Consider the following 24,866-nt stretch of genomic DNA (forward strand, 5'->3'; position numbering starts at 1 on the left):
TGTGAACGATGAAAAAGATGTAGTGTGGAAAAAAGGGATCGTCGATAAAACTGGCTCGCATAATAATACAAAGTTTATTAACACAAGCAGAATCAAAAGAACAGGGCCGAGACAGAAGCCCTGTGAGACCAGCCGGGATCAGATTTACTCTGAAGAATCCCAGCCAAAAAAAGGCATATATGATATGACAGGAAACCGGAGACCAACGGGAGGAATCTAAGGCTTTAACCTTAGAACAAAGAAAGAAAGCCACAAACTTTCACAAATCAACAAATGGAGGAAGTACCAACCTGGGAACAAGAAACTTTCAGGGTTCACAAGTTAATCAACATCCAACAGTCGAGGTACAGAGATAACTGGCGGGGGTCCCAAACCCCCTTTGTCTAAAGCCATCTGTTGAAATCTTATACTCAGCTTGAAGTGAAGAGGTAAATTGCATAGAATGAATACTTTTCAAACAAGTACATATTCTTTGATCTCATTTTGAGGGGGAAACAAACAGCTGGTATTCTTCCAACATCCTGAGTGACCTTTGGGGGTGATAAAATCCCCTGGGCTCCGCAGGGGGTCGGAGCCCAGAGTTTGAAAACTTAGCAAGTAAACATTGACCGATTGTTTACTTTTGATCGTAATGTAACAAAGAGGTGAGAACAGGAACGAACCTGTTCTTTGATTCTACTGTTCCTTTGTTTGGCCAGGCAGGGGAAGGGGTCCCCCCTTGGTCCACATTTGCACTTCACAGAGGGAGACAGACCTTCTGACCTCAATGCTGAGGCTAGTACAGTATCTCAGTCAAAGTTCAACTTAGATGATTTAAATTCCTACACATGTGAAGCAGTCAATACACCTCAGTGTAAGAGGTGAACAGTTACCCAAAGTTTATTCTGAGACGTTCACTTTATTCAGCAGATAATTCTCCAGAGTTTGTGAAGGACAGATTTGATGCTGAGCTCAAAGACAGCTCTGTTCCTCTGAGGATTCAGGATCTTCATGTGTGTGACTCTGCTGTGTACTACTGTGCTCTGAGGCCCACAGTGACAGGAAACCACCAACGTCTGGACAAAAAGCTTTGAAGCACATGTATGTATGTACACAGCAAAAATTGGAGTGTTGATATTTCAGACGTAAATGAATCAGAGTTGATTTCCACTCTTAGGGTGTTATTTTAACACATTCTGATTTAAATGGTGTTCAGTGTTGGAGTTGTTTAACAGAGTTAGTCACGTCCAAGCAAATCAACACTGTAGCGATGTCCTCCTTACATCTCTACAGTGTTAATGTGCCTTGCTTCAGCAATGCCCCTGGACTTCATGCTTGAAACCCCGTGCATTGATGCTGTGCATGTCATTTTCCATCTGCTGGAGCTGCTGCTGAAGTCGAGAGGAGTTTTTCGCTGAAGGTAAGTTAACTAATTCAAAATTATCAATAGTGTCAAATGACAGGCAGCATTTAAAAATGAAATATCTACTTTCTAATATATTTTAGCTATGAGTTGGACATTAACATGCGGTTGCACCGGAGCCCGGTGCGGGTGAAGATATTGTCAATTAATGTCGGTTCGGTTCGGGTTGGGGCGGGTAATTTGAACGGACAGTCGCCTTTTCGTGTGATGTGTCCATGTATAATAACATGTAAATTAAAAAGGTACTGTGTGTGTGCGTGAAGTTATGTGTTTGGGCTCCCATTGGCCAATTTAGAACATTACGACTGTCCATGAATGCATCACACCTGCACAGCTCATCAGCGCTGGCTAGCACCGTGCGCAGTACATCGTGAGGCGTGTGCACCATGTGGAATATCCTTTTTTCTTTACTAACCGTAACAACATGGAGGAGGAAGTGCGGTCAAAGATAAGGTCAGGAGTTTACAGTTATTTGGTTACCTGTTCACCAAAGTGTTCGGTGAAATGTGCTAATGATGCAGCTGTTGCAATATGGAGTCTGTTTCCACTTTCCATGCATACTAGCTAAAATATAACGGATTACTATGACCATTATGTCTGTGGATGTTATTCTTGCTGGTTGGGTTGGGGCGGGTTCTGTAAATAGAGGCAGAAGCTCGAGGCAGGCGGTGCGGGTTGGTTTTAGCCATTTATGCTGGGCCCCGCCAGTTGAAAAAATCCTGACCCCACGCATCACTAGCGTCCACTATGTATATTGGATGTAAACCTGACGCTTTCGACAGGTTCTGCCGCGTCCGGTGTCAACGTGCCTTTAGAGTGGCCAGATGCAGAGACTACCCCGCCACCGCTACCACAGAGGTCGGACTCAGTGGACTTGACTGTGCCGGTGTTGTAACAGAATCTGTGACCTGACAAAAACTGTGACCACAGGGTGCGGTGTCAGTTGACCTGTAGCTGGGATTATTCGGTTCGACAAATTCGACTGTACGTTTTAGAATGTTTTTGAATATTTTGCAGAAGTTTTTTACAGTGATGTCATCAGTGCTAGTCTGGGGCAAATAAAATGTTCAAGGGGGCACCATTGATTCGTTTTACCATTCACATGTCCAAAAATCGCAGATGCACTCTATCGGGCCATGCAAATGTACAGACTAAGTGACCAAGCTTGACAGGATTATTTTAAAATCCACTGCATGTGTGTCAAAGCTTTGACAGTCTTTACAGGGTATAACCTGCATGATGTGTGTTTATAAGTGTTATTAATCATTTCAACTTGAATTGCTTCATTTTGTTTTGTTTTTTACATCAAGTGCTTATTACTGTCAATTTAATTTATTTGTTTTTTGTAGGTCTCAGCATGCTGATCCAGGTTCGTTACTGCCAACAGCAGAAGTATGTGAAGGTGAATGATGTCGATGGACAGTTTGATTTCATGGAGTTCCATGAAAAAGGTTTGTTTTTACATATAGACTAAAAATTGAATGAATATTGTGTATGGGATTTTATCTAAGTCTGTTTCATCTTTTTCTAGTCATTGAGAGATTTTGCATGCCACCTGACGCAAAAGTAGTGTACAAAGATACAACGGGGACAGAAGTTGATGAAGACATTTTCAGTGACCTTGTCAGCCAAGGCAGTCTGGTTCTAACAGCTTTCTCAAATGATGGTAAGAAATGTAGAGGTCAATGGTATGACCCAATCCAATTCCAGATGGTGTAACCTATATATTTTTTTCTCAAATCTGTCAACAGTGTTAAGTATATTGTGGAATTAATGTAATTCACTTTTGCAGTGCAAAATAATTGTTTTTCTTTTCCTTCTAGGGTTTTCCGATTCCTCCTTGTCCTCTCCATCTGAGTGGTCTGAATCTAGCTTCAGTTCAAGTGCATCAACTATACTTCTAGATGAGGTCCCTAGGAAGAAATCCAGAGTTGAAGGAATAATCAATGCAGCGTCTGCTAAAAAGGTTGCAACAATCCTCACTTTTCACAGATTTCTTTAAATGTATCTATCTATTATTCTGCTGTTAATCACAATTTTTCTTGGCTTTCTTTTTTTTTCCTTCAGTTGATCGAAACATTACTTGAAACCAGTTCAGGTGGTAAAGAGGTTCTCGAGGAATATCACACAACACAAACTCTTACAGATGCTACCAGTAGAAAACTGGTCAATATAATAGTGGCCCACATGATTGATAAACATGGGTAATCTTGTCCTCTTTATTAAGACTTTGATAAGAAAAATAACTGTTTAACCATTACATAAAGAATGCAAATTACATAAATAATTCCACCTCAATCTTTCTTCTCAGGCACATCCCCACCAAAGCTGTTAGAGAAGAATATGCTCTGGGGATAGTGACTGTGTTCCCGTCCCTCAAAGACCCTTACTACAAGAAAGGCTATGTATGTATAGTTATTATTTTACTTTTATTTATTTTATTTTTTTTACATAATTTGTATGTTTTGGGTTGTGTTTGAGGGGATGTTCAAATTCTAAGATTACTTATGAGTGACAACACATTGTGAATTAATTTCCATTTTAGGAACACTTCTATGATGCTGCAAGCAGCACAGGCTACATTTCTTGGCGTCTGAAGACAGTCAAAAGAAAGAGTCGACGAGGATCTGTAGCTCCAAATAGCCCCACTGGCTTTTCGCAAGGGGGAGGAGGAGGTAACATACTTGCTAAGTGCCTTTTAGACTATAGTCACCATTTTTGATGTCAACCAGTATAGAATTGAATGAAAAGGGTTTAAGGGTCTTATGTTCTCACCTTTTCCACAACTCTGTAGGTCTGAAATGTTATTTTGTTTTTATTTACCTATCTGATCAGCAGATAGGGCTTATTTTCTTTAAACTGTTGTGTTCTTTCCTTCAGGGGGCCCTAATTGCAACGATCCAGTGATGTTGAGAAGCAGCTTGAGGGAGATGCCTGCCAAGAGGCAATCTCTTTGCTCAACCATGCAACAGACATTTCTTTAATTCTCCAAAAGATGAGAGAGACATTTCAACATCGTCGAAAACTTATCAATGACCCTGCCAAAATTGTTGATATCCTGTCTATCTTCCCAAGATTCATGGATACAAAAGGATTAGTAAGTATGCAGTGGTCTATGTTGAGAAGGACTTGAAATTTGGTTCTGAAGGTGGTAGTAATCTATTTTCTTTCTCACAGGTGAATCAAGACTTCACTCTTCTGTTTGATGATGAGGTATCCACCAGACTGCTTCAGAAATGGGATTCGATCTTCAGATCTAACGTCATCAAAGAGGCCAAGCAGCTCACCTCAACACCGGAGCTGCGTGAATTGGTTCAGTCAGCAGAGAGTCAACCAGGAAGTGATGAGGCAACAAGTGAGTTTTGCTCTTTAGAATTTGTTACAAGCAGTTACATTCCAAAACTCTATTAAATAAGAATTATTTGATTTTATTACATTTTTTTGTAACTAAATTTCTTCAATGTAGATTGTTTATTTCTTCGCTAAGAAATAAACGTGAATGACTCAAAAGAAGATGTTTACTGCCTACTACTAAGTGAAGGCTTATGGTTGGTCACTAGTTGATAATAAAATTTAAAGCATTATATTCACCATTTAAACATTTGAGGATTGATGTTTTTAAATCAGATATATTGGGGGCTATATTCCCTCAGCTCTTGCTTCACTAACATCCTTTAACTGTCAATTTACAATTTATTGCAGCACACATCAACTTAAAAAATTCAGGATTTTCAATCTTTTCAACATTGTAACTGCTTTTAACCCTTTGCAAACCATTCTGTTCAGCCTCCAGAATTCACAAACTTTCAACAGGAAAATGCTCTTTATTCTAATCTCGTTTTAATTAAAAATATCAAATTTAATTAATGCATTTCAAAGTATTTGCCGTCAATTCATTCTGTCTGTTCTTTGTCTATAGCTTATGACAAAGAGATGGCCTCCCTTTTGTTGCTGTTATATCTCCTTCCGCCACCACCTGGGGGACCAAAATCTCCAAAAATAAGCGCCTCTGATGCAGTCAAAAAACTTGTCGTCTTTCACAAGGTAATTTAATATTTATTCATTTTTATCATGTTTAAAGGTGGTCAAGAGGTGGATGGAACAAATTAGACAAGTTACAGAGGGTGTTTGTGTTCACTTCTGTCATGCTGTTTTCTCTGCTTTAACTTGTGTCAAATGTCCCCTGTCCTTGTGTAAACCCTTAGTCTTGCTGCAGTTTGGAGGAGCATCTTCGGAATCAGCAGTGCCAGCAGCCACACCTCCTAGCCGTTGGTCGCCAGAAGAGGAACATCGACAGCTTCTACATCTCCATGGACAAACATCTCATCCCTTGCCAGGCAAACCATTTCATTGGGGCATTTGATGAGCTATTTAAAGCTCATTTTGTATTCAATGTGTCTTATGATAGGGCACTTGTACATTTCTACACGTTTCTCCAGACAACAGTTTATAATATTGATATGGGAAAAATGAAGGAGTCGCCAAGAGTTCGAGACATGAGAGCCAAACTTCTTACCCAGGAAGTACTTCTCACAACCCTTAGTTAAAGGCAAGGCAGTCTCTTGGAGGTTTTGCGAGGATAATGTTGATGTGTTTTTTGTGTAAGGAAGTTTATCCCAGCAGTCAGCAGTTGATTTCCCATTTAAGAGTTGAACATTGTTATTATCCTGGGCCTAAGTATAAGTTGCTTTGCTGTCAGCCAAACTGCAGACTTCAGTTTCAAACTTATGCAGGCTTTAGGAAGCACCTCAATATTGTGCACAGTAATATTCAGGTATTTGCTCAAATTTCAGTTGTTGCTTGTTCATTTGGTGACCAAGTTTCACATGGTTTGGATGACCAAATTGATTCCCCAAATCTTTCTCAAAGTTCATCCAATGTTCTTCAGGTGTCTAGTTCTTCACATGTTCCAGAAAGCCGTGTTTCAGGACCTACCGGGCATTTATCCAAAGAAATGTGTGGCATGATTGTGGCAAAACTGCAAGGTAGTGGCATTTCTAACAGTTTGGTATCTTCACTTGTAGGAGATTTGGAGGATTTAACAAGTGAGCTTTGCTCAGAAGCAAAGGAAGCCATTTTTTCTGCTTTACCCTCAACTGACCCGAGAAATCTGTCATAAATGAATGTTTTGAAAAAATGGAAAACCCTTTCACTCATCTGAATACAGAATGGAAACGAAATAAATACTTCAGCCAGAAATGGGGAGTTGTAGAGCCTAGAGAAATAACACTCGGAGTGAGATGTGACACCAGGCGTAATCAGAAATCGGGCACTTATGATCAAGTGTCTGTAAAGGATACTTTCATATATGTACCTATTATGGAATCTTTAAAGTTCATGTGTAGAAATCCAGAGATTTGTGATTTTCTGAAGAAAGAGTGTACGTCCGACCCTGATACTTACCATGACTTTTGTGATGGAAGTTACTTTAAAACTCACCCGCTGTTTTCAGCCAAAAGACATGCATTACAAATTCAGCTATACTACGATGATTTTGAAACAGCAAATCCCCTTGGCTCAAAACGTGGAATCCACAAAATTGGTTGCATTTATTTCATTGTAAGAAATCTTCCTCCAAAATTTAACTCGATTTTGATGAACATCCATTTAGTATCACTTTTCCACACAGTAGATCTGCATAAGAATGGTTTTGATAATATATTGGACCCATTAACAAATGACGTGAAACAACTCGAAAGCCAAGGGCTTATTCTTCTATTTTCTGATGAGCCAGTATTTGGTACAATCTCTCAGATCACTGGAGATAATCTTGGAATGCACTCAATTCTCGGTTTGAACGAATCCTTCAATAGCCATTATTTCTGTCGCATTTGTTTGATTGAGAAAGATGACTGTCAAACGGTGTATACTGAGGATAATCCTAAAGTGATTATTCGTGGAAAAGATATGTTTGACATCCATTGCCAGTCTCTCAAGGAAAACACTCAGTTAAGGTCTTTGTATGGCTTGAAAAGAAATTCAGCACTAAATTCGTTACAGTATTTCCATGTTTGCAATAACTATTCATTTGATATAATGCATGACCTTCTTGAAGGTGTTGCCCAGTATGAGACCAAACTGTTATTTCAATATCTCATAAAAAACTACATATCAGAACAGGACTTGCTTTCCTGAATTTATGGATTTGACTATGGTTTTTTAGACAGAAAAAACCGCCCCACAAAAATCATTTTGGATAGTGCTGGCAATGGCATTGGCTTGAACTCCATCCAGACATTGTGTCTCGTGAAAAACATCCCTCTTTTGTTTGGTGACATTGTTCCAGCGGGAAACAGACACTGGGAATTACTACTACTCTTACTCCAAATAATGGACATTGTTCTTTCTCCTTCTCTCACTTTGGGTATGACTGTGTATTTGAAAAATCTCATTGTTGACCACCACAAATTATTCAAGCACTTGTATCCTCAAAGAAACTTGATTCCCAAGCATCATTTTATGATTTACTATCCATCTTCTATTCGGAAAATTGGCCCCTTATTGTTTGTCTGGTCTATGAGGTTTGAGGCGAAGCACAGATTGTTTAAAAATTATTTAACAAATTTCAAAAACATAACCAAATCACTTGCAAAAAGGCATCAGATGGCCATTGCTTTCCATTGGGAAACTTTTCCTTTTAAACAAAAGGAATATGGGCCCATCAAATCATTTTCTCCAAGATATGTGGTCAACAGTGAAATGCTTCAAATGATGTCAAAAGAGGTGTTCGAAACAAGTTGGGTGAAAGTTGATGGCGTTGAGTACAGAGCTGGACTTGTTGTTTGCAATTCAATGGAGGAAGAGATGCCAGTCTTTGGTGAAATACTTGATGTACTTTTGCTTGAAAATGACATTTTTTTTACTGACACGGGAGCTTTTTACAGTGAATTTTGATGACCATCACCATGCGTTCAAAGTGAAACGAACAGAAAAACAGCATGTCATAAAAACAATGGAACTTAAATGTCACCAACCTTTTGATGTTCAAAGCTCATATGGAGCTACAAATGAAAGTTTATATGTCATACCTTCATTCAAAATCTTTTAATTGTATAATGGGAGAAGAGCCATAAAATAAATATTTTTGCAAATGCATCATTTTTCTTGGAATTATGTCATTGTCAATCATTTTAATTGTACTACTAGTTATATTAAATTATTTCATAATTAGAAGTAAGAACTTTGTATAATGTTTTGGTAATGTAACTCACTAAACCAGGTTACAAAGGAACTCTCCAGTATAGGCCCGGGCGACACAGTATTTATGCTGACTTGCTGTCTCGACAGTATGCAACTGAAGAGGACAAAGAGTGGGTCGACGTTCCATCCACTGGCATTAAAGCCCTCTGTAAACGAGCCTGCATCAGGGATGGAGCAGTTGCATCTGATAGATTGGTTGACCAGCTGGGAGCCCCTGCCACAGTCCTACCAGAAGCTTATGTGTTCCCGGTAAATCTCAGCATAAACATTCTTGACCAACTAAGTTCAAAGGATATCCAGACCTCACAAGATTTGGACCCAACTATTGGACCTATAAAGACAGCAATCGAAAATGATAAAGGTTTGGTTTTCTCTAAAACTGACTCACCTGAGACTGTTTTACTCCTTCGTGAAAGGAACAAACTGGAGTCAAAGGATGGATTCCTCTACAGAGTAAAAGAAAAGCCATGTGGAAGACAGATCAGACAGCTTGTCTTGCCAAAGAGATATCGATCTATGGTGCTAAGATCTTTGCATGATGACTGCGGACACATGGAAATAGAGAGAACCACTGAATTGATCAAAGACCGATTCTACTGGCCTCGGTTGGTTACTGAGGTAGAGCAGTACATTCAAACCTGTGGAAGATGTATTTCCAGGAAGACACTCCCTCAGCGTGCCGCACCATTGTATCAAATAACCAGTAATGGTCCAATGGATCTTGTCTGTATGAATTTCTTGCAAATGGAGCCAGATTCCAAAGGTGTCGCTAATGTGCTAGTGGTGACAGATCATTACACACGATATGCACAGGCATTTCCTACAAAGGATCAAAGAGCGATCACCGTTGCCAAAGTATTGTGGGAGAAGTATTTTGTGCACTACGGTCTGCCTGCGCGGATACACTCTGATCAGGGCCGAGACTTTGAGAGTCGACTGATCAAGGAACTCTTGTCCATGCTGGGAGTCCGAAAGACACGAACATCCCCCTATCACCCACAAGGTGATGCACAGCCCGAAAGATTCGATCGCACTCTCCTAGCAATGCTCGGTACTATGGACACAGTAAAAAAACAGTGCTGGAGCCAGCATATCGCCCACCTTGTACATGCGTATAATTGTACAAAGAATGATGCCACTGGGTACTCACCTTACTGTCTCATGTTTGGAAGAGAAGCAAGGCTGCCAATCGACATCTGCTTTGGAATCTCACCAAACGGTGAGAGTGAGTTCTCCTACCAGCAATACGTTGCCAGGATGAAGAAGGAGCTACAGGAAGCATACCAACTAGCATCTGATGCTGCCACAAAAAGTCATCTGAAAAATAAAGCCCTCTACGACCATCAAGTGAGAGATTTGCCCTTGGAAAAAGGTGATAGAGCCCTCATCCAAAATGTTGGGTTAAAAGGCAAGCATAAACTACAAGATCGATGGAAGTCAACTCCCTATGTGGTGATGGAGAAAATTATTCATCTGCCAGTTTACAAGGTGAAACCAGAACATGGCCCAGGTACAGTCAAAATCCTGCATCGAGACCACCTTTTGCCTATCGGTTATCTGGTCAGGATGTCTAACCTGCCAGATGATGCAAGACCTGTTCGAAGACCGGTCACCAGATCACAACATACTCGGCCAAGTCCCAGAAACAAGCCTACAGAACTAGTTGAAGACAGTGACACTATGCCCTCAGAAAATGAGGTCAGGAGGAAACTGGCTGCATTAAATCAAGATTCAGAAGAGGCTGAGAGCAGTGATAGTTCTGAAGAGGAGGAAAGCATGGGAGCTGAGGAGCTTAAATCGGTTAGAGAATCTGAGAGTGAAGTATCTTCCAGCGATGATTCACCTCATTTAATGGACTCTGATGCCCAAGAGACAAACTGTGACTCTGAGGAAGAACAACTGATTGCTGGTAGAACAATATCAACTGCTTCAAGCAGAGATGGAAGTGAAAACTCAGTTAAACGTGTGAAGAGTGGGAGTGAAAGATCTTCCAGCACTCGAAAATCTCAAAGAGACCCAAAGCCAGCCATGAGATTGACTTATGATAGACCTGGTTACCCTTCTAGTGAACCAGTAACCATCATGCATCATGGTATGGTGATACAGCTTAAACTAAATCCGCCAAATCAAAAGAGTCATGAATCCAGAAGTAATCATAAAAAATTTCCCACGTTGAGAGAGACAAGGTGTGATGAGGACATCTACACATTCAGAAGAGGAAGAATGTAGCCCTGTCTAACAATCATTTAGTCTACAGTGCATAAAAATCAGCAATAGCGTGTAAATAGTTTATTATTAAACTAAGACACCCATAAGTTCATAATACTGAAGTTGATTAATATAAACATTTAATAAAACGATAGATTTGGTTTTCATGTTAAAAAGAAGTTTATCTGTAAAAAGGTTTTTGTCACTTTATAAATCTTTTTATTCTCTAATCTAAAGTCCATAAAATTAGTAGTGTAACCTAACCTGTTTGCAGTTTTGATGTCAGTCAATGTGTTCTTGTAATGTTATTGGATGTTTTAGCAAACTAGTAGCCAATCAAAGTCATTCCTTACTGAAGCCAGTCAAAGGGGGCGGGGCCAAGTAGCGCAGGTGGAGTAGCGCAGGTGGAGAAGCTCAGAGTTGGTGAACAGACAGACTGTAGTCTGGAGGACGGAGAGACGATCCACGTGTATCTGGAGTTTCACTAAAGTTGTCTGCAGGTCGACTACTCGTGGTCCTGATAATAACTTGAACTGTTACCTCAAGGAGAAGGAGACTGTGGAAGAGGAGAGAGATTGGAGCGGTTTTCCCCTGGTGTCCTGGAGAACTAACTCTGCTTGTTGCTGCTGCTTTTCTTCATGGATTTCGGGTGACATCGTGTGTTACTGATCAGCGTGACAGCACATCTTCATCAATCATTCATTTGGGATTCGTGAGTACAAACTGAACTGAGTTGCACGTGCCTTTTTTTTTTCATTTGCTCATGTCCGAGTGAAGCGGCCATTTTAGTTTCAGGCCTCCACGCACCCTAGCTACGACTCAGGCCTGCATCGGTCACGTTTCTTAGAGAAAGCGCGCTGTGTGTGTGTGTGTGTATGTGTGTGTGTGTGTGTGTGCGCCTGTGTGTGTGTGTGTGTGTGTGGGCCCACATTTGGTTTTTCCTTTGAGTCTTGTATTGGGTAAAACATGTGTGTGTCTGTGTGTTGTTACTTTATGTAAAGAGTGATATTTTTTTTCTTAAGTAGTATTTAAAAATACTAATTTTGAATTTAGGTATTCATAAGGTATTTATTTTGTTTCAGAGAACACTGTAGGGGTGTGTATTTTGTTTCCAAAGAGAGATCTTTAAAAAGATTTATTTTCTATTTTGTAAATAAATATCTGTTAGTGGATTATTGCATTTAAAGTATGGTTGTGTGGTGTTTTTATTTATTTTATTGACTAAATCATCTGAGAATTGGAAAAAATCAAACAGTTCAAACAACGAACTCAGGCCCTGTTCCATTGTACTTCACACTCTAGGAAAATATAGCATAGCTACATGGGACAAGGGTTACATATGTATACGTAGAAGTGTAAAATTGTGCACAATAATGTTGAAATAACTCATTTTCATGCATAAAATCTGTGACCTACAAGATCAAACTGCTCCATATTTGACTCCTGAACTAAAATGAGTTTGACACCCCTAGAATAGACCATCCTAAGTTAATCTACTGTAGTATTTATTATAACAAACGCCTACAACAGGACGTGTAGTTGTGTTCTAAATCAACCTCTATCTGCTGACATCACACACTTTATTTAATAAACAGCTGATACTTTACATGCTCTGCACCTGCAATGACAACAAAATAAAGTTGTCATACTTTTCATCAAGAAAAACATACATTTTAATGTGTGAAACTAAATGAGGAGAATAAACATTAAGAGTACAGTTCCTAAAAACACATTACTGGCCTTACTTTACAGCACTTTTATTTTCTTATTTGTTAACATGCCTGTTGGGTATTTTAAGATGAGACACTGTTCATTTCTATATTAGACATTTTTATTTAATATTATTTAATCTTGCAATAAAGTCTAAAGTGAATTTTCTTTTAATTTATTGCTTGATTGATCAAGCTACGTCACAGAAGTGTTCTGTTTAGGGTTGAATGTTAAAATAAGGTGAATAAAATAAATAATGAACATCCTGGATTTGTTTGTTTTTTTTTTTTTTGCTCTTCTTTATTTTTTTAATGTATTATAAAAGTATAAGATTGAGACTCAGTATCGGCCAATTCATAAAATCAAAAGATTTAAAAAAACCTGATCAAGACATTCTTACTGGATACCATCCAAAAGTGAAACTAGTTCTGATTGGATTTCATCCCATGTGAACATTATAGACTAGTTTTTATTAAATAGTAAAAATATTAATGTCACATTCACAGTTTGTTTTTTCCTGGTTTTATTTTGACACTTCCTGTTTTGGTTTCTAATTGTCTTTGTCATTCCAGGCTGCTTCACCCTCTGATCAGCCTGTCCCATCAGTTTCTCCTGGGTTCCCAGCTGCCACTAATCAGTCGTTAGTCTGTCTATTTAGTTCAGCTCCTTCACTTTCTGTTTACCAGATTGTCTGTGTTCATTCTTGACCAGTAATCCAGCGTTTCCATAGTGACGAGTTCTGACTCTTGTTTTTTTCCTCATCCTGCTCCTTTTGTACCTCTGATTGTGCTGACTCATCTATCGTATACTGACCTGTTTATGAATAAACTCTAGAACTGATTTATTTTAGGGCCACATTGATTAAAAAATTTAAAAAATGTGAGATTAATGAAATATGGTTGTAATATTACAAGAATAAAATCTTTGGATAATATTAAGAATAAACTTTCTCCGTAATAGACACATTTTCTTTTTAAGGTTCTTATTCTGATAATGTGGTGCAGATTGGCCACAAGATGAAGAATATTCTAGTTTGTAAAATCTATACCAGAGTACAACTTCACTAATCTCTACACACACCTTATGTTTCACTCTTCTAGATCTGTAGGATATATTATAACAATCATGTAATATTGACTTTATTCATGTAATATTGTTTTATATCTTTGTCGTAATGTTTCAAGTGTTTTGTCGTATAATTAAATAAATATATTTAAAATAACGTTTTTTGCCTTTATTCTTTTAAAAACTTGTTAAAACTATGATGAAACCTTTTAGTCTAGAAAATAAAGAGAGTTTAAATGAATGAAGGAATTGACTGAGCAGCTTGGAGCAATAGGTGCAGTATTTGAAGAGGAACATCAGATTGTAACTCTCCTGGGTAGTAGCCATCAAGCTATGCTACAATTGTCACAGTATTAGAAACAAAGATGGACAACTTGACACTACAGTGTCTAGTGCTCGCCCTGGAAGCTGTATAAATGTCCACCTGCTGCAAAGTGATTTCATAGACATCATATACGTAGACGCCTCATGGAGAGCTGCTGCTGATTGGAGCCGACGTGACTAGATGGCACCAGTCTACGGAGGAATGAACTATTAAAGTACTCATTAATCACACATTTGTCCAAATATATTCACACCAGTTGTTCATTACAAACGTCAGACATGTTGAACAGACAGACATAATAAAAAACTAAAAGAACCAAGGAAACATTTAGGTTTATTCAAATGAAAGATAGAACAAAAATGTACGGCAAGAAAGGAGTATTTAGAAGATATAATAAAGTTTTACAATATTTGAAAATAATAACTGATATTAAGTTGCTAAATCATCACAATAGAGTTGTCCAGGAGCAGGAGGGATCACCCCTCCCGTCTCTAAGGCCGGTGCCACAGTGAAAGTGCACGGTAAGTACTGGTGTAGCTGATGACCAGACAGAGCAGGAGCACCTCATTACAGTCAGAAACAATCATAAAAAGCTGTAAAAAGGACTGATATACAGACGTAGGGCAGTGAGGAGGTTAGTTTATGTGTACGGTAGAGACACTCTGTTGGCCTAGGAAGGTGCCAATCAATGTACCGTGCAGTTTACCTAGTGGAGCTGTGTGCTATGTGAAGGTGTGGCCAATTTGTGGATTTCTCCTAAAAAATCAAAATATTCTTGGAATGCAGCCAATACAGCGGTGTGTTCTTTACCCCGAATAATACAGTATTTTATTTTATAGATACAACTTAAAAAGCATTCTTCAATTAATTTTCTTCCGCTAATCCGTTGCAGGGTCGCGGGGGCAGCATCCTTAGCAGGGAGGCCCAGACTTCCCTCTCCCCGGCCACTTCATCCAGCTTTTCAGGATCCCAATGCGTTCCCAGGCCAGCCAATAGACTTGGTCTCTCCAGCGTGGCCTGGGTCTCCTTCTGGAGGGACATGCTTTGAATGCCTCACGAGGGAGGCGTTGAGGGGGCATCCTAAATAGGTCCCCGAGCCACCTCATCTGGCTCTTCTCAATGCAGAGGAGCATCTGCTCTACGCTGAGCTCCTCCTGGATGATTGAGCTTCTCACCCTATTTCTAAGGGAAAGCCCAGCCACCCTGTGGAAGAAATTCAAATCGGTTGCTTGACCTGTGATCTTATTCTTTTGGTCATGAACTTAGGTGAGGATAGGAACGTAGATCGACCTGTAAATCGAGAGCTTTGCCTTTCAGCTCAGCTTTCTTTATCACGACGAATCACGCAGCATCAATCTACCCATCAGTCTCTCGCTCCATCCTTCCATCAATCGTGAACAAGACCCAGAGGTACTTGAATTCCTCCACTTGGGGCAGGATCTCATTCCCAACCTGAAGAAGGTACTCCACCTTATTCCGGACGAGAACCATGGACTCGGATTTAGAGGTACTGATTCTCATCCCAGCCGCTTCATACTCTGCAAAAAGCAGTGATACAATCTTGAGAAACACGAACCCGTCAACACCGTAGCTGCGCCTAGAAATTCTGTCCATAGAAGTTGTGAACAGAATCGGTGACAAAGGGCAGTAATGGCGGAGTCCAACCCTCACTGGAAACAAGTTTGACTTACCAATGTGGATCAAGCTCTGACTCCGGTCGTACAGGGAACAAACAGCCCCTATCAGAAGGTCCGATACCCCAAACTCCCGGAGGACCACCCACAGGAATCCCCAAGGGACACGGTCGGATGTCTTCTCCAGGTCCACAAAACACATGTGGACTGGTAGGGCAAACTCCCATGCACCCTGAAGGACCTGCTGAGGGTGTAGAGCTGGTCCACAGTTCCGCGACCAGGAAGAAAATCACATTGCTCTTCCTGGATCCGAGGTTTGACTATCCGGCGGACCCCCCTCTCCAGTACCCCTGAATAGACCTTACCGGGGATGATGAGGAGTGTGATCCTTCAAACCCTCCGATCTCCCTTCTTTAAGGGAGGGACCACCCCCCCCAGTCTGCCAATCCAGGGGCTCTGCCCCCAATGTCCATGCAATGCTGCAGATTTGTGTCATCCAGGATAGCCCCACAACATCCAGGGCCTTGAGGTTCTGCTTTGTGTTTACATGGAAAACCAGTTTATTTGGCTTTAGATAAATCCGCTTTAAAATTAAATCAGGGCTTTCGCCAGTTGGCAGCCATTTTTGCGGCGCAGTTCAGGGTTAAGGGACTTGCTCAACATCCCACAGTGATGGCCCAGGTGAGGCTTGAACCGGCAACCCTCCTATTACAAGCCCAGCGTCCTTAACCACTAGGCCACCACTCCCCTTTAGGTCTGGGGGTTAAGAAGGATCTGATTGATTCTATTGGGAGAAACACACAACAAACCTTTTATTGTCAGCTATAACACAGAACACCACATGAGAACTGTTTTCACTTTTATGTTGATTGTATTTTTAAAGCAGCAGCTCAACAATAACACACAGTTTCAGTTTGGACCACAAAGCAGAACAGAGATAGGAACTAATCACTGGTAAAAAGCCCTTGTAACGCTTCAGAATTTAAGAATCACCCAACACTTCAGATGAACCTCCAAAAACCTGCAGCAACCTTGTCATGTGTGTTTGTGTGATTTGTCAGTATTTGTAACAGGAATAAATATTTGCTCCCTGGTAAAGACAGTAGCTCTAATAACAGGTAAAATGATAAACTGGTGATATTACAGCCTGTGAATGCAGTACAGGGACACATTTACTCCTCCTCCAGGTCCTAGTGCCAGCCCTCTGGTGAAAGCCTGTTCTGTTTACCGTGTTTACCGAGGTCAGTGTGTGTTTAATAAGTCTGTGTGTCAGTGTGAAAGTCTGCATGTTTATGCCTCTGTCCATCCACTCTTTTCATTATATTCATGTCTTTTAAGGCTCATAGTAATTAAATAGTCTGGGCTGCCGCCATCTTGAATTATGTCATCACCAGTGCGTCATCGCCGCAAGTCGCGCAAGTGCAACATGATCCGAATGAACTTAAAGCGGCTTTAACCAAGTTAAGTGTTTACAAGAAAGTATTAAAGTCGGAATAAACCAGCCATTTAATTCAGATTTAAGTTTAATTCAGAATTAAATTAGCATTAGGAATGAACTGTTTACAAGGTCAGGTTAAAGATAAATTAAATCTCTAACGTAAACGTGGCCACTGAAAATGTAGATGTTCTCAGATGTTCTTCATGTCTCATGGATGTCTAGTGACTGGCTGCTGGGTGGCTTCACTGCACTCTGTAGCTCCACTAGAGGGCAGCACTGTGCTATATCCACTCCTCTATGTTCAGCCTCTGTGTGGATAAGAAGTGCTGCTTTAAAGAGAGCTATTCTACTACTGAATATGAAACAGGAGCTGCTTTCTTCCACACATTCAAACCTGCTTGTACAAATGGAACTTTGGCTGTGGATTCTTCTCGCTGCTTTTTGCTTCGGTAACATACAGACTGTACATGTTTGTCTCTGAAACATTTGAATACATTGATGAACTCTTCATGGTACGCTTTGGATTTCAATGTTAAATTCCTTTGGAGCTGACTGGTCTCTCCTTCTGGATGTTCTGTTCTTCCACAGAGTGTAAAGGAGAGGAGAAAGTCACACAGCCACCAGGAGATGTTATTCTGACTCAAGGACAAACTGCTACACTAAAGTGTACTTTTACCACCACGGATTATAACCCTTATTTGTTCTGGTACAAACAAGAAGTGAACAGTTACCCAAAGTTTATTCTGAGACGTTCACGTTCTTCAGCAGATAATTCTCCAGAGTTTGTGAAGGACAGATTTGATGCTGAGCTCAAAGACAGCTCTGTTCCTCTGAGGATTCAGGATCTTCATGTGTGTGACTCTGCTGTGTACTACTGTGCTCTGAGGCCCACAGTGACAGGAAACCACCAACGTCTGGACAAAAAGCTTTGGAGCATATGTATGTATGTATGTATGTATGTATGTATGTATGTATGTATGTATGCATACAGCATGTATGAACAATAACATCCATTAAAAGAAAATGTAGGTTTACATTCACTTTGTTCCTTCTTGTTTTGTACATTTAAGCAATATCACACTTAATGTTGTGCTGAAATATCAGTACTGGTGTGATTCAGTCGTAGACAGTGTTTGGAATAACGGCGTTTAAAATAACAGTGGTGTGTGTGGTGTGTGGGAGTGTGTGTTGTGTGTGTGTGTGTGTGTGTGTGTGTGTGTGTGTGTGTGTGTGTGTGTGTGTGTGTGTGTGTGTGTGTCTGCCTTTGGCCATCTAAACCCTGTGAAAGGCATAAAACAAGAATCACATCTTATTATACGTAGGCACTGTTACAGAGCTCTGCTTATCAGAGTTTTTGGTATGAGACCTTGAGCAGAGACTGTTTGTTGCTGGCACTGTGAATACAGCACAATCTGTCTGTACTGTGGGTAATCTAATCTAACATGACTCAGCAAAGGACCAATGTCTCTGTTCAAAAGAACAACAATATAATGCAGTGATTGTGTATAAACACATGACAAATTGTACACATGAACACATTTGATGATATGATGATTAACGTAATAATTGCCATAACACTTTCCTGTTGGTTTCACATGTTAAAGTGACATCATGAGGAGGAGGGACTTCCTGTACAAAAGGACAGAAGCTGGTTGTCAGCATGAGAAAGAAGTCAGAGTTTCCAACAGTTTAGTTTGAGCACTGCTCAGCTTGTTTGTTTGGGACATGATGGTTTTAGTCTCACTACTGCTTCTCCACATATTCACGGGTAAGTCCAGTTCATCTCTGCACATCTGCTCATTATTGCTGCTTCAAAGTTAGCAAAGGCCTTAAAGTGAAACATACCAACTTAAAGAGTTTTCTCTGTTCCTGTAGAAATCATGTGTGAAGAACTCAAAGCAGTCAGCACTGAAGTGAACACTTTAACAGGAGACACACTGACTCTGTCCTACAATTACAACAAAAATACACATCTAAGATTATTTTTACTGGTACAAACAAGATCCTGGAAAAGCACCAGAATTTCTTATTTCTCACTCAGACATCAGGAGATGTGGGTAGAAGCTGCTGTTGATGGACTGAAGATCAATGTGAAGACAAACCAACTCCAAATGATCATCTCCTCTGCTGCACTGTCACACTCTGCTGTGTATTACTGTGCTGTGAGGCCCACAGTGACAGCAAACACACAATCCCTGTACAACAACCTGACAGCTGCTCACTCACACTGACACATCCAACACACACCTTCATACAGTTCACACACTGTGCCGCTTTATTACATGTATTATTAATTTCTTTCATTAGGTTGACTTCACTTATTTTATTTTCCCATAAGTAATAGAAAATTCCCTTATTTTGAAAATTCCCTTATTTTGAACTTCAACAATTCCCAACGAGAAACGTAAGATTCTACTGAGTCATTTTTCATAACTTCTGATATTAAAGTTCTAATTCTATCACAAAAAGTCTGATAATTCAATAAATTCACATTGAATTTCCAATAGTTTCTGTTTCTGGGATTAAAGTTTGTAGGTTTGAGTGTCAGTTTAATTTCACAATGGTCTGTGAGAGGAGCTGCTGAGATGCTACATTCAGACACACATGATAACAAAGAGCAAGAAATGAACCAGAAATCTAATCTTGATGGAATGGATCTGTTGGGTTTATGCCAAGTTTACTGTTTGTTTTCTAGAAAATTGAAGCTCCAGGGATTTATTAAGTTTAAATTGCTCCATAAATTAGCAATAACAGGATTAGAAGAGTTTTTTTGATGAACTTTTGAGGGAAATCTATCGAGGCATTCGTTATCAACCATATTATAATCCCCCCATAATTATATTTGCTGAAGGAAATTTAATTTGAAGATCCCCAATTAACTTTTCATTTTGGAGCAAGTTATTGAAACCATAGACATTAACCAGGAAATGATGGAGATCATTGATATTAACCACAGTAATAAGCCAATGTCCAGTGTTACTAAAGTTTGAAGTTATGACTTTTCCAGGAGAATTTAAAAGAGAAATGCTAAGCTGGCAGATTTATTAGAGCCATGGTTGAATATTATTTTGTCACCCCATTGGTTTTTACAAAATGTCTCGTCTGTTGATATTGAATGAGTTTCTTGTAAGAAAATAAATCAGCTTTTTTCCTCTTACAAAAAGAAAGTTTGCTTTTCTATTGACAACGTCTCTTAAGCCCCTGACATTGAGTGACATACAACAAAAAGGAACATTCATCAGAAAACAACAACTTAACTACAACTGGAAAAGAGAAGAGTATAGAACCTATGGAATAAACGATTTACGGTAAAAGTAACGTCCTGTCAAATTCTGTAATGATGAACCATCCACAACTTTATAACTGTTGGAACTAAATAAAACCTTTATGAATTAGTTTTTGTTGTCATCTGAACCTCAAACCTCAGATATTTAGGAAATACGTTTTCCATCAATGTATCCCTCACCACCTCTGTAATAGGCCCTCCGTCCCTCACCTCTGGATTGTGATCACGGTCAGCTTTGTAGAGATCTTTGACGACGGTGATGTGCAGCTGTTTGTAAATCCTGGATTCCTTGGTCATCCTCCACAGTGCATCCTGATTAAATCTTTATGTAAACTGGATTATCACATGCCTTGTTTTGTTGTCATCACAACGGCCAAGTCGGTGAACAGAATCCACGATGTAGTTGAAGTTTGAGGACCACGAGGGAGAGATTTTAGTTATCAGACCTTTAACTTTTTCAGGAATGTCCTCTCCTTCTCCTTCTTTCATCTCCCTGATACGGAGGTTCCATCAACGTTTGTATCGCTCAGATCCAGGACTCGTTCCAGCAGCTCAGCGTTGGTTTTCTTCAGAGTAGTTACTTCTCCTACAGTTGACTGCAGTTGGTTCTTGCAATCTTTGATCTCTGCCACGTTTAACTCCACTGCTTTAGCAATGCTAGCTAGCATAGCATAGTTACTGTTCATCTGGGTTCTGAGTGCATCCACTTTCTCCATCAGGCTAATTCCATCTTTGTAGGTTTTCATGGCAGCCCCACTGGGGCACACTGTGGACAAACTAAAACAAGAGAGGTGATATCAACAAGGTTTTACTGGCAGGGATGGCTGTTGACTCCTATGTAGTAATTCTATGACAAGGTCATGTACCATGTTTTTATATTATCAACAGGTTTCCCAATGCACAGCACGTCAGGCCAGTGGGCAATTATTGAAAAAGCCCACTGAATACACTTTAATAAAGGTTGGTTCATCTAAAAAAGATTAGAAAAAAGACATTGTAAAAATGTTTCAGAAAGTTCCATTTGTTACATATAACTTGTAATTTGTTGATAAAAATGTCCCAAAAATCTTTAAGATATAAAGTATTGTACACATCAAGGTTTAGATGTATAGTTTATAGATGTGTTTACATATATAAGGTGTGAAACTATTTTAGATGAAACTCTTTTGCTCCATAAGGTCTTCCAGCCATTTGAACTCATCAGAATGTAATTGATTAGGAAGTTAACAATGATGGGACTCAATACATCTGCATAATGATTGATTACTTCACCAAATGGCCACAGGCCTATGCATTGACATCTAAGGCAGCCAAAGAGGTTACGTCATGCTTTCTGAATTTTGTTTACCAATTTGAGGCATAAAAAAGGATTTTGTCAGACCAGGAAACAGAATTTGTCAACGACGTAAGAACTAATCCTGGACAGAAGCTGTAAGGAGATGAACAATAAAGTTTAAAACTATTTGTTCAATAAGATAATGTTTTCTACTTACAAAATAAATAATTGTTTTACAGCTGGCATGTATAATATTCATATAGTTTTCAGCATGAGATGTATGGTACTGCTATTGAATTACTGTATTTTTTAATTGTATTGTAGATCAACAAGATTGTGTGAAATTCTTAAAATAAAAAGAAGCTTATGTTCCTCCTACCATCCTCAAACCAACACCTTGTAGAAAGAATGAACAGAACTATTCAAAGGTGAGTTCTTGTCTCTGTAACATTCAAAGGGCTTTACATTGATGTGCATTATTCTTTCACTCCACACACAGTGGTGGTAAGCTACTACTGTAGCCACAGCTGCCCTGGGGCAGACTGACAGAAGCGAGGCTGCCATATTGAACCATCGTTCCCTCTGACCACACACACCACATTCATACTAGGCAATGTGGGTAAAGTGTCTTTACTAAAGGACCCTTTGGTTATTGGATGACCCACTCTACCACATCAGCTAAATCAATCATATTATACTGATAGCCATAGTTCTTAAATGTATATGTTTAGATTTGATTTCTGGTGTTCCTTTGTATTCAACAGTTCAAATTTAATCATTTGTCTCCATCATAAATTCCTAATATTTATAATTTCTTTATTTTCAGAACACTGGCCAAACTTGTCTGCAATCATCCAGAAATGTGGGATGAATATCTGGATGTTTGGTCTCAGAACCAAGACACAGATGACCACCAAGTTCTCTCTCCATTTGGCAGAAGTTCCAGAGCACTATATGGTTGGTGAATGATCATGTCTGTGTACATTAGGTATGTCTATGAGACAATGACAAAACAATTTTAGAAAATGTTTTGCTTCAAATTTTCTTAACACTGTAGAGGAAATAGTGACCCAGGAAGACGTGTCGCTGGAGAAACAGAAACAGTTGATGGACATTGTCAAAGAATCTCAAAAAGACCCATGAAAAAATAAGTGGTGAAAAAAACAAAGCAGAGCAGCGAACACCAGCATTCAAAGTTCAGTGTTTAAAAAAATAAACACAGATCAACTGAAAATAATGATTGAGGTGGTGATTAATTTTCTGTGCTATGGAGGGGGCGGAAACCAGACTGGAACTGTTTATAGAGGTTATTGTGGGATAGGTGAGAGTGAAGTTGATCTGTTAACTGTTTTAAAGAGACAGACCTTTGATAATAACATTAAGGAATTTGTTCTTTCATTTTTCCTCCAATTATTCCATAATATTTCCCTTAATTAAATAGTAATTGGTCACAAGATCTAGAAAAATTAAAGTGAAGATACTGTTGATATTCATCACTTGTTGCTAGAATATTGTTGATTTCTTACATATTTTGTATTTTATGTGTAGCCCTGTCTAACAATCATTTAGTCTACAGTGCATAAAAATCAGCAATAGCGTGTAAATAGTTTATTATTAAACTAAGACACCCATAAGTTCATATTACTGAAGTTGATTAATATAAACATTTAATAAAACGACAGATTTGGTTTTCATGTTAAAAAGAAGTTTATCTGTAAAAAGGTTTTTGTCACTTTATAAATCTTTTTATTCTCTAATCTAAAGTCCATAAAATTAGTAGTGTAACCTAACCTGTTTGCAGTTTTGATGTCAGTCAATGTGTTCTTGTAATGTTATTGGATGTTTTAGCAAACTAGTAGCCAATCAAAGTCATTCCTTACTGAAGCCAGTCAAAGGGGGCGGGGCCAAGTAGCGCAGGTGGAGAAGCTCAGAGTTGGTGAACAGACAGACTGTAGTCTGGAGGACGGAGAGACGATCCACGTGTATCTAGAGTTTCACTAAAGTTGTCTGCAGGTCGACTACTCGTGGTCCTGATAATAACTTGAACTGTTACCTCAAGGAGAAGGAGACTGTGGAAGAGGAGAGAGATTGGAGCGGTTTTCCCCTGGTGTCCTGGAGAACGGACTCTGCTTGTTGCTGCTGCTTTTCTTCATGGATTTCGGGTGACATCGTGTGTTACTGATCAGCGTGACAGCACATCTTCATCAATCATTCGTTTGGGATTCGTGAGTACAAACTGAACTGAGTTGCACGTGCCTTTTTTTTTTCATTTGCTCATGTCCGAGTGAAGCGGCCATTTTAGTTTCAGGCCTCCACGCACCCTAGCTACGACTCAGGCCTGCATCGGTCACGTTTCTTAGAGAAAGCGCGCTGTGTGTGTGTGTGTGTGTGTGTGTGTGTGTGTGTGTGTGTGTGTGTGTGTGTGTGTGTGTGTGTGTGTGTGTGCGCCTGTGTGTGTGTGTGTGTGTGTGTGTGTGTGTGTGCCCACATTTAGTTTTTCCTTTGAGTCTTGTATTGGGTAAAACGTGTGTGTGTCTGTGTGTTGTTACTTTATGTAAAGAGTGATATTTTTTTTCTTAAGTAGTATTTAAAAATACTAATTTTGAATTTAGGTATTCATAAGGTATTTATTTTGTTTTAGAGAACACTGTAGGGGTGTGTATTTTGTTTCCAAAGAGAGATCTTTAAAAATATTAATTTTCTTTTTTGTAAATAAATATCTGTTAGTAGATTATTGCATTTAAAGTATGGTTGTGTGGTGTCCTTATTTATTTTATTGACTAAATCATCTGAGAATAGGAAAAAATCAAACAGTTCAAACAACGAACTCAGGCCCTGTCCCATTGTACTTCACACTCTAGGAAAATATAGCATAGCTACATGGGACAAGGGTTACATATGTATACGTAGAAGTGTAAAATTGTGCACAATAATGTTGAAATAACTCATTTTCATGCATAAAATCTGTGACCTACAAGATCAAACTGCTCCATATTTGACTCCTGAACTAAAATGAGTTTGACACCCCTAGAATAGACCATCCTAAGTTAATCTACTGCAGTATTTATTATAACAAACGCCTACAACAGGACGTGTAGGTGTGTTCTATTTCATCCCTTCTGACCGCCAGAGGCGGTGCTTCAAGCACTGAATGATCATTCTTGCGCATGCGCAGGTCGAGAAATTAATAACAACAAAGTCACCAGTGACCTCCGGTGACCCACGTGAATCTATAAAGTCACATGACACCGGAAACACAGTCCCCTTTTGTTCTTCTCGCGTATGGTCGAGTGTTGTTCTTCTGAACGGACTCCACATACTG

The 24,866-nt window shown here is 39.4% G+C and overlaps 1 protein-coding gene across 1 annotated transcript; it reads left to right on the forward strand.

Moving 5' to 3' along the window:
• Window positions 1–2,614: 2,614 nt before the first annotated feature.
• On the forward strand, window positions 2,615–5,949 carry LOC114459080 (uncharacterized). The gene is made up of 8 exons (XM_028441439.1): window positions 2,615–2,853; window positions 2,934–3,068; window positions 3,226–3,368; window positions 3,470–3,606; window positions 3,714–3,807; window positions 4,580–4,745; window positions 5,379–5,446; window positions 5,608–5,949. Exons 1-8 carry the CDS (start codon window positions 2,760–2,762, stop codon window positions 5,947–5,949), a joined length of 1,179 nt encoding a protein of 392 aa, XP_028297240.1. The 5' UTR covers window positions 2,615–2,759.
• Window positions 5,950–24,866: the final 18,917 nt, after the last annotated feature.

Source organism: Gouania willdenowi, unplaced genomic scaffold (assembly GCF_900634775.1).
Source record: "Gouania willdenowi unplaced genomic scaffold, fGouWil2.1 scaffold_258_arrow_ctg1, whole genome shotgun sequence".
NCBI classification, from domain to species: Eukaryota; Metazoa; Chordata; class Actinopteri; order Blenniiformes; family Gobiesocidae; genus Gouania; species Gouania willdenowi.

What these genes read in the sequence shown, in the direction of transcription:
- LOC114459080 (XM_028441439.1), top strand. Translation starts at nt 2,760, where the DNA reads ATGCTGATCCAGGTTCGTTACTGCCAACAGCAGAAGTATGTGAAGGTG. An exon ending in CTTACTACAAGAAAGGCTAT is followed by an intron (nt 3,808 to 4,579) that starts GTATGTATAGTT and finishes TCTTTCTCACAG; the next exon opens with GTGAATCAAGACTTCACTCT. An exon ending in AACTTGTCGTCTTTCACAAG is followed by an intron (nt 5,447 to 5,607) that starts GTAATTTAATAT and finishes GTAAACCCTTAG; the next exon opens with TCTTGCTGCAGTTTGGAGGA.